The 10,353-nt window shown below is 38.3% G+C and overlaps 1 protein-coding gene across 1 annotated transcript; it reads left to right on the forward strand.

Moving 5' to 3' along the window:
• The first annotated feature begins 2,564 nt into the window (after positions 1-2,564).
• LOC148040652 (sugar transport protein MST4-like) lies at positions 2,565-6,476 on the forward strand. The gene is made up of 4 exons (XM_087701664.1): positions 2,565-3,030; positions 3,584-3,978; positions 4,170-4,904; positions 5,583-6,476. Exons 1-4 carry the CDS (start codon positions 2,895-2,897, stop codon positions 6,117-6,119), a joined length of 1,803 nt encoding a protein of 600 aa, XP_087557790.1. The 5' UTR covers positions 2,565-2,894; the 3' UTR covers positions 6,120-6,476.
• Positions 6,477-10,353: the final 3,877 nt, after the last annotated feature.

Below are 10,353 nucleotides of genomic sequence, written 5' to 3' on the forward strand. Positions count from 1 at the left end.
TGGAAAACCCCAATTCTCTACCAAATGAAGGCCCCTTACATCCATCTATTTGTCATGACTCTTCCAATTTGTGCTCTCCTACTCTCAACTCATCCATCCAACCATGTTCTAGGTCTCCCAATCACTCTCAATACTACAATGTTTGTCAACCCTGTCACTCTCTCCTCTAGCATCCTGAAATAGAGGACTCTATCTCAAATGGAATAACAATTGAAGAAGGGGATGCCCTTCATACCTTACATCTTGAGGCCCAAGAAGGCATTGTATGTGGCCTCTCTATTGAATTGTATTCCTCAACACATTTGGATGGTACTTTAGTGGCAAGAAGATGGCAAAACCTTGTCACTCTGTCAATTAACAATGTGGATACACCTACCGTTCCTCATCAACTCTTATTGGATATTTCTACTAACCTTCAAGGTCACTCCCTCATCAAGTACATTGCTTCTGCTTCTCTTACATCTCTGTGTTCTATCCTATTTCCTTACATTTGTCACTCAACATCTAGTATTTATTTAGACTCTGCTTCAATCTCAAGATCACATCCAGTCCTTATCTCACACTCTCTCTATGGGCTCAATATCCTCATATTCTAATGGTCACACACACACACACACACACACTCCACTTCACCTATGTGTCACTATCTCTTGAACAAATGCAATTACACACACTCTTGGCTTCCTCCTACACATTTGGGATTCTCTAAATGTTTCCAACATAACGAGAGGAAGACAACTCGGGGAATACACTTGCCTTATGTTCATAAATTATTGGGGAGACATAAAAAATATAAGGTAGACTCCTTCATCCTATCAAAAGTAAGTCAAGTCACCTTTGTGTACGAAAATTGTAATTACAAATGTATGTGCCTTATGTGTTCAACCAACTTGCCAACTTACCTATTCTTAACCAATTACAATAAGTAGGAAGAATATGCTCTCATAAGCTTTCCTTTAATATTCTAACTCACCTCTTTCAATTTGATTTTTAAGAAAATGTGATGCATTGACAAAGTCTCTTTGTTGCTTATCACACTATCTATAAATTTCAATGATACTTTTAAGAAGTGTTTTTCAAAGCCTAAATTTTTTTCTCTACCATTGCCTAAAGAAATATTAGGTTTTACCAAAACTTCAAATTCAATAGTTTATCATTGCGTTATCTCAACTATGATGGAAATTACAAATAGACCTAGGCAAATCTATGCAATGTGCATGTTAGAATTGTTTATAGAGTTGATTTTGTGAGAAAAATGTGTGCCTAGTAGTCAATATCACAATTTTAGCTCCACTGTACATAAGGTCAAGATGTTGCCTTTTAATTGCTTTATTGTTGCTATCAAAATTTTGAAATTGATGGCCCTTGCCTTAAAATAGTTTAGTTACATAATGTATATGAAAATAAGACTTTAAATCACTATAGGTCCCATTTGCTTTTGAGGAGACTTTGAATAGTATTTTCTAATGTAAAGATAAGTGAGTTCTAGTCCAACCCAACCAATTTGAGATATATGTCTTATTTAGCAAGCCTTTTTATTTTCTTATTTTCTAATGGGATGGTTTCTTCTTACATAGTCCTGACTTGCTATCATTTTGATGTTTCCTCATTCCTTCTCGATAATATAAGCATCACACACTCACATTAATATAGGCTAACTTCAATAATAAGTCACTTTTTAACCCACATGAATGTAAGCTAACTTTACTAATAAGTTATTCTCTAAGTACTATTAGCTCCATCCATAGTAGATAGTTTGAAATTGAAGATAAAACTTCAAGGGCTTAGAGCCAGACCTTGTGTCAAGTTTTGTTTTCTTTGTATCTACATTTTCCATTTGGGTGAGAAGTTATCCCCTGTGTTGGCTTCAACACAATATCTTCTCATAGTAGTCAACACCTTTGAGAAACTTTTGAGTCTTAGCATTAAGAATTTTCCCTTGTGTAGAGCTTATGTCTCCGTGTAAGAAACACCTTAGGGTTGGCCCTTGTAGGTGGTAAGCTTTGATCACGAGTCCATTAACTAGGGCAACATATCAATGTTTATTCAATTTAGTATGAAGATCTAGTAAAATTTGAATTCAAATGATGTACAAAAACAATGAAATATTTTATCATGATTTGGTGAAAAAGCTGCTATATTAGAAATAACTGCTGGTTTAGCCTTCTATTCAATTGATACATAATACAATCGCAGGAGAACTATGCTAGAATGAATGTGTGTGTGTGTGTGTGTGTGTGTGTGTGTTGAGAGAGAGAGAGAGAGAGAGAGAGAGGACGAAGATCCATTACGAAAAGAAAAAAAGAGAGAGGACGAAGAAGAAACGATGACGATGATTAATGACAGGAATACAACAAGAAAGAAAAGAAGAAGAGGAAGGACTCAGGAGGTAGGAGCCTGAAGACAGAATAACGAGTCACCATCATGCTTGACTTCCAAGACTAGTACGCGTTTCTTTGCGTTGAGCTTGAAAGTTTTGGTGTCAAAATTTTGAACACCTCGTAAAATCAAGGATGGCTTGGGATATGCGTTTTTTTGCGTTAAGTTTGATAGCTCTGCTGGTGTCTAAATCTTTTCCAAGAGAAAACAAGATTTAACGAGGGAGGGGAAGAAAACGGGAGGCGACTGGTCGAGTCCTCAGAAGTCTGCAGCAGGCAATCAATCAGTTGGTCAAAAATGCTGGATGGATGGTCCATACCCTTATCTATCGCGATTGCATTAGCGAAGGCAAAAAAATCGCCTCTCGTGTACTGCTCTGCCAGCAGTAGTGAACTTTATTCAGATCTTCCCTTTCCTTTCATTCCAGCCCTTGCGAATCCAAAGATCAGGTTTTAGCACGGCAGGACTAATTAGCAGTGCATGTGCAGCACACTATAGCCAGAAGGCCGATTAGAATGTGGATCAGGAGCAGTAACAGAAGCAGGCCCGGTACTGATGAATATGGGAGCGCACTCTCACCTTATGTCATCTGTGTCTGCTTCATCGCAGCCACAGGAGGTTTCATGTTCGGCTACGATGTGGGCGTATCAGGTCTGATCATCGGCATAGGTTTTCCGTTTACTTCCTGATGGGATACTGTTATATGAAATGGTAGAATATCTGGACATTCGATATCCCCATATCAGGCTTTGTAGTCTTTGTAACACTCCAGTACCTCACGCACGCGATTATAGGCACACGCTGCCACGATGATCCGTCATGTTGCTCGTGTAAGGATTAGTCTACTAATCGACTGCGGGGATCTGTAAATATTGCTAGTAATTAGCTAGCTCTGAATACGAATCACCCACTTGCGATTGTTATAAGCCGCGACGATGGTTCCTGACCTTGCAGCTACTCATATAACGCGACAGCCATAGGCTGCGACAAATATAGTGTTACGGCTGTGATTGATGTTTTTGCGATATTACAACAGTGATTCTTAGCCTCCTGCGATATTGCTGATATATGTCGCTATGCAATAAGCTGCGAAGAATATAGTGTCACCGCTGTGATTGATGTTTTGTGATATTGCACAGTGATTCTTAATCCCATGTGGCATTGCTGATGTGGCTATGAATGAATCACTTCTTGATGATTGCAGGCGGGGTCACTGTAATGGACGATTTTCTGTGCGAGTTCTTCCCACGGGTGCTAAAACATAAGATAGAGGCAAACGCCAGCAGGTATGAGCACCGTCTCTGCAGCAAAATCAATGGCAGTGCGGTGCGTAATCCGCGAAGCAATCACACTGGCGAAGTGTACTGCCGGTACGACAATCAGGTTGTGCAGCTGTTCACATCATCCCTGTACCTGACCGCGATGGTGGTCACATTCGCGGCGGGCGTGGTGACGTGGAGGCACGGGCGGCGTGCCAGCATGCTGCTCGGCGCAGCCTTCTTCGCGCTCGGCTCGGCCATCAACGCGGCCGCCATAGATCGGGGCATGCTTATCTTTGGCCGCATCATGCTTGGCTGCGGTGTTGGATTTGGCAATCAGGTTACGTATACAATCACAATTATCAAGCCTTAATATACAGCCTGTCCTTAATTCACTTGTGTTCTATGTTATTATGATATCTGCAAGTTCTGCATAGCTATCACGGAGACTCGAGAGTGATTAGCCCAGATGTAGATTGTCTTTAACCTACTTCCGTTCTTTGCCATTATTTTATTATGTTCGTGTTATAGGTTGTGCCGCTGTTCTTGTCAGAGATTGCACCCACAGGATCCAGAGGGGGAGTGAACAACCTATTCCAGCTCTTTGTGACGTTCGGTATACTGATTGCGAACATGGTGAATCTGGGAGCAGAGCACGTCCATCCATGGGGCTGGCGTCTGTCCCTGGCAGTGCCGTTGATACCAGCGTCGGCATTGATGGTCGGGAGCCTCCTCATAGTGGACACGCCCAACAGTCTGGTGGAGAGAGGCCAATACTTGCAAGCCAGGCAAGCTATCATCAAGCTAAGGGCAAGGTCAGGGGCTCCCTGCGACGACAATTACATCAATGGCGTCATCGAGGACCTCAAATCAGCAAGCATCTCCAACCTGCATAACTCTAACGTCGACAGTATGTCGTCTACAGCTGCTGCTGCGCCTGCAGCCGATGACTCTTGTAATACTTGCTCCAGTACTAATTATTTCGGGAGCTTGCTCGAGAGGCGCAACCGGCCTCCTCTCCTGATATCCATCTTCGTGCAGTTGTTCCAGCAATTCACGGGCATCAACGTCATCATGATGTACGCCCCCGTCTTCTTCAGCAGCGTGGGTGGCCCTTTCCTCACTGCTCAACGAGCTGCTCTCTATTCTGCAATTATCATTGGCGCCATTAACGTCCTCTCCACCCTCATAGCCATCTTTCTTGTGGATCGAGTGGGACGGCGAGCTCTTTTGTTGCAAGCTTCTGTACAGATGTGTGTAGCTCAGGTTCTCTCTCTCTCTCTCTCTCTCTCTCTCTCTCAATCATTCAAGGAGATTCGGCTCATTTTGCTAACAATGCATGCAATTTTATGTATGGTAAATCTCGTGAGGTACCCATTGTAGCCATGCATATAATTTTCTCCATGGCAGAACTCGTGACGATTCGTGAGGTACCTAATAACCTATTCTACTTTTATGTATGCATGTAATTTTATCAATGGCAAAACTCATGATCTATGCATGCAATTTTATCAATGGTAAAACTCGTGAGGTTTCGCCTGCATTGTACATGTGATTTGCTAACATGATATAGTTATTAGGCATTCTTAAAGAACTTTCTATATCACGAATGTTCAAGGCCCGTTATAAAAACCCCTTTTTAAGGAAACACCAATATACAAAGCACCTTTTTATACTATCACTCAACTCACATGATAGGACACATTTCTAAGAATTCATTAACTAAAGGTTAAAATATGCATTACCATATAGGATGGAGCCATTGGAATAAATGTCAATCCAAATAATTTCAATGTCATTTCCAACAACTAACAGCATTGCATGTCTATTCTCTTCATAATACTTATTTTATCATTATAGACTTTCTAGCTTGTAATATGCATTTTTGACTTGTACTCATGTGATGATGAAAGGTTCTTATCATGAAGTTAATCTTTATGGCAGGTACTGATAGCTATTGTTCTTGCAAAATCAAGTGTTGAACATGGAAAGCTCCACAAATTATCAGCTATTGTTATTCTACTATTCATATGTGTCTTTGTGTCAGCATTTGCATGGTCATGGGGTCCTTTAGCCTGGCTCATCTCAACCGAGATATTTCCGTTAATAACTCGATCCCAAGGGCAAAGTGTTACTGTTTGCTCCAATATGCTTTTCACCTTCATAATTGCTCAAACGACACTCACTTCACTTTGTCACCTAAAATATGGATTATTTATCTTTTTTGGTGCCTGCACAATGCTCAGTGGAGTTCTAACTTATTTCTTCTTACCGGAGACTATGGATATTGATATTGAGTTAATGCCTATTATATGGGTCCGCCATTGGTTTTGGAAGCGCTACTTTACACCATGTTCACAAGATAAACCTAGTCAATATCCTCAAAAGACTCCTGAAATCTCCTTGAATACAATGGCTATGAGTGAGCCATCAAACCCAACTGCCATCTTTCCAACATCTTATTTACCATCACCAATATAGGGGCATTATGGTGTTTTGTATTTGGTGATCTCAATGGGCCACTATTAGAACCAAAATCTTATTTACCATCACCAATACATCGGCATTATGGTGTTCTGTATTTGATGATCTCAATGGGCTACTATTAGACCCAAAATGTATAAACTTAAATATAAACATTAGCTTGAATGGATACAAAGGGATGTTTCAGCATACTTAAATGATAATCCATTGTGAATGCACAGAGAAAAAGGTTGGTATCTCACAAGAATTTCAAATGATTCAATACCTAGAACTTATATAGCACATCTTCTTAAGAGATGTTGCCAAAAACCATATTTCTTGGTGGTGCATTTCCAAAAATAGAAAAGGAAGGCAAACATATCAACAATATTGTTTTGTTTAATAGAATTTGGATGTATTCATATGATTCTATTTAGAATGAAAATGGATTTTTAATTGCAATTTGAGAAAAAATCATAAGGTTCTCAAGCAACAAGGGACATTTTTTGCCTTATATAAATAAAGGGATTTATTTGCATGCCTTTGAAAGGCATGTGATATAGATAGTTTCCTATAGATGCATACCCCCAAGCCTTTTTTCACATTTATTGATCAGTGTTAGATAATTCATTATGTATTCCTTTCTAAAATTAAATCATGCCTTCTATCTAGTATATGTTTGCTCTAGATTAAAAGGTCCTTTATGTATTCATATTTTCGTAGCTTACCTAAGCCTTTACAAGCATCTAGGAAAGGTTTAAATTTTACTTATCTTAAGTATAAAGATAATAAGTAAAATAGATGACAATAAATTGAAATAAAAATCTTACAAGTCTATTATGATATTTTTCCATCACTAAAATGTTCACTTTTCTCTTTTCCTTCTCATGTGACACCATTTGTCTCTCCTTAAATTAATCTCTCTCTCTCTCTCTCTCTCACACACACACACACACACACACACACACTCTCTCTCTCTCTCTCTCTCTCTCTCACTCACACACACACACACACACACACACACACACACACACACTCTCTCTCTCTCTCTCTCTCTCTCTCTCTCTCCATACATGAAGCCATGGGTGCTTCTTTGTGCCACACATAATGCAACAGTATATACCCACACATAGACTTCATTCACGTTTTGCTATACAAGCTTAACAATTCATCTAGTTATGGGTTAATTACACATATGTTCAATTTCCATTGATTCATTTTAATAATTCTAGAATAGCTCAGGCGCACTCAATTTTTTAATGATGAATGATTGCAACTAAATGATGGAGGATAGTGAAGTAAAATTTTAAAGATGTGCAAAAATAAGTATAAATCTACAGAAATAAGTTGTGTATAGGCTTATAGCACAACTGTTATTTCTCATGTTTAATCATCTAAAAAAACACTTTCACCAACAAAAAAATACTCAAGAAATTTTTCCAAGAAAGATGGAGAGAGAGAATGAAATATATTTGCCTTAGAAAAAGAAACTCCCAATCATGAAATACCACATCCTAAGGTAGAAAGAGAGCAACCATGTATTTCAACTACAAAATAGAAATCATCTTTGCCTTTAAATGTGGACACACAACTTTTGATAACACTACAACAAAATAGGAGCAAAGAGACAGAGGCATATGTGCATGTGTATGAAAACCTGTTGGAGGAGCCTTCACACATTGAGACCCCTGTCACCTGGCCTAAGCCTAGAGAGAACGTGGCTAGGATGGACATATACATCCTAGGCTTGGGCTTATTTCTCCTTACATCCATTGTTTATGATATCTTCTCAAAGTACTATGAAGCAAGTTACTCAAAAGCAAGTGATGAGAGAAATGTATTTGAAAATGTATATGTGTAGTAGGATTTAATGAGTATCTAATCAATTCAAAAAACATTGCATTATATTTAATGAGCAATGAATTGATTCAAAAATGTCTTCTCATAGCAAGTTAATATTATTTTTTAGAAATTTTTTGTATGTACATATTGAACTTATCTATTTGTTGCAGGAGGTAACTTTTATGAAGTCCTTGGATTTTTGTGAGTTAACTTTAATCCCTTTTTAGAGGATTCCAACATGGAGCATATGAAGCTCAAACATTGATGGGATTCTCTTCCATATGATGTCCATCTCTTTATATTTCATTGCTTGGGATACACTTGGAAGCTTGATGTTGATACACATGTAGTACACATAGACTCATACGATTTGGCTATGTCAACAGGTTGGAAAGAGAATCTATCCCAACTTCAAATACTTGCAAATAGTGATAGTGGATCAAGCATACTTTATTTTACTAAGGCCTAACATAGGGTGGGTTTAAGCCAATGGTGGTGGGTCTTAGTTGCAATAATTAATGACATTATTAAGTCATTAGAAAATATTTGAGGTCTCAAAAATTCATTGTAGGAGATTCTAGAGAGAGAAAATGTTATAAAAAATAAAAATAATTTTGTGAAATAAAATATTTTCTACCATAAAGAAGATAATGATTGGTGCACAGATCGGATGCCGTAAGCGCGCGTAGTGAGCGTCAGAAGGTCCCCAAGAACAAAAGAACTCTACTTTTTGCACACAAAACAATGTAGAAGACTTGCACGACATGAACAAGAGACCAATTGGGTGCAATCTCCCCCCATGCCTTGTGTGAGTGCTCCATAAAGCATATATTTTATGTATTAATCATCTTCAAGCTCAAATAATAGCCCAAATTACAAAATAGCACGCTTTTGGGTTTTGAGTTTGCTTTTGTGCCAAATAGAAATAAAGCTAATGGGCAGGCGCCCAAGAAGTTAGGCGTACCCAAATACAAATATCTAAATCGTGCACCCATGCGCATACAAAAATAATAAATAAATATCAAACGCCTTCATAAATAGGCGCGACAAAATACAGGCGCCATGCCTAAGGTATGCGCCCATCAAAATATTGACGATAACCTTGAATACACGCTATCCTCCAATGCTTTCCACTGCCGTCGCTGCTATCTCTACACATCAACTGAAGCATTCACAACCGTTAGTAAAATAATACAATTAAACCGACAAAAGTGAATACCTAGTAGTCTTTAGCTACATAAATAAATTAATTGGTTAGAAATCAATCCTAACCTTAATTTATCACGAGTGCGCACTCTAAACTCATAAATGTTTATTAATTTAAATATGTATTTTGCGGAATCACCCGCTATGGAATCGCCCATGTACACACTAAATTAACAAAACGCCCGAAAAGGATAGGCGTCCCCATCGACTTCTCGCACGGAATCCACCGTGTAATATGCCTCCTAGCATCATACCCCCGGGGTGGGATAGCAATTGTCCTCAATTGCTATTAGCTCAATGTGGAGCTAACAGAGTGGGGAAAGCATTTAAGTCTCTATCGTGCATCCATTGGGCCTCTTCAACAGGATGGTTTTTAAACTTGACCAAATATCTAGAATATCTACGGCCAGTTCTAGTGGTCATAAAGTCAGTATCTATAATAGCTTCAGGCTCAAGGATTTCAGTCTCTTCATCTAGCAAAAGTGGATTTTCATAAACAGGGTGTATAGGTAATTGGCCTCTAAAGGGTCGTAATAAACTAACATGAAAGGTGTTGTGAATTTTCCAATGTTGTGGGAGTTCTAGTTTAAATGCATTGTCATTGATTTTGTGTATAATCTTGAATGGCCGTCCATAGAATCTAGGTGCTAATTTCACAGCTAGGTGTTTATCTATACTTTGTAATCTACGTTTTTCTATACGTAACCAAACATAGTCATCAACTTTAAAATTCATGGCCTGTCTTTTCTTATTGGCTTGTTTTGTATATGATTGCTGGGCTTTGGCAATCATATCTTTAACTTCATAAAAAATAGTAGTGTGCATGTTAGCAATATCATCAGCAGTCTGAATTTTAATGAGGCAACAGGTGTAGACAATCTATATCCATAATTCACTTCAAATGGTGCTTTCTTTGTAGTTGTGTGTGGTGTATTGTTATATGCAAACTGAAGTAAATGTAGATATATATCCCATGTGTATGGTTTGGAAATAGTGTAAGCACGCAAAAGATCTAAAATAGTACTGTTAGTAGCTTCTGTTTGACAATTAGTTTTAAGATGAAATGCAGATAAAAAATCAATCTTTGTTCCTAAGTTAGCAAACAAAGTAATCCAAAAATTATTACAGAATCTAGAATCACGATCAGAAATAATAACTTTTGGTAAACCATGATTAGTAAACACAGTTTTCAAAAACAATTGAG

The sequence above is a fragment of the Lygodium microphyllum genome, chromosome 2, assembly GCF_053477565.2.
Source record: "Lygodium microphyllum isolate KBCC chromosome 2, Lygodium_microphyllum_v1.1.10, whole genome shotgun sequence".
NCBI lineage: Eukaryota > Viridiplantae > Streptophyta > Polypodiopsida > Schizaeales > Lygodiaceae > Lygodium > Lygodium microphyllum.

Bases quoted from the DNA above. Each gene is read 5' to 3' on its own strand.
- LOC148040652 (XM_087701664.1), top strand. From the start codon at position 2,895: ATGTGGATCAGGAGCAGTAACAGAAGCAGGCCCGGTACTGATGAATAT. The intron at 3,031-3,583 runs GTCTGATCATCG...TGATGATTGCAG, and splicing joins CTACGATGTGGGCGTATCAG to GCGGGGTCACTGTAATGGAC. The intron at 3,979-4,169 runs GTTACGTATACA...TTCGTGTTATAG, and splicing joins GTGTTGGATTTGGCAATCAG to GTTGTGCCGCTGTTCTTGTC.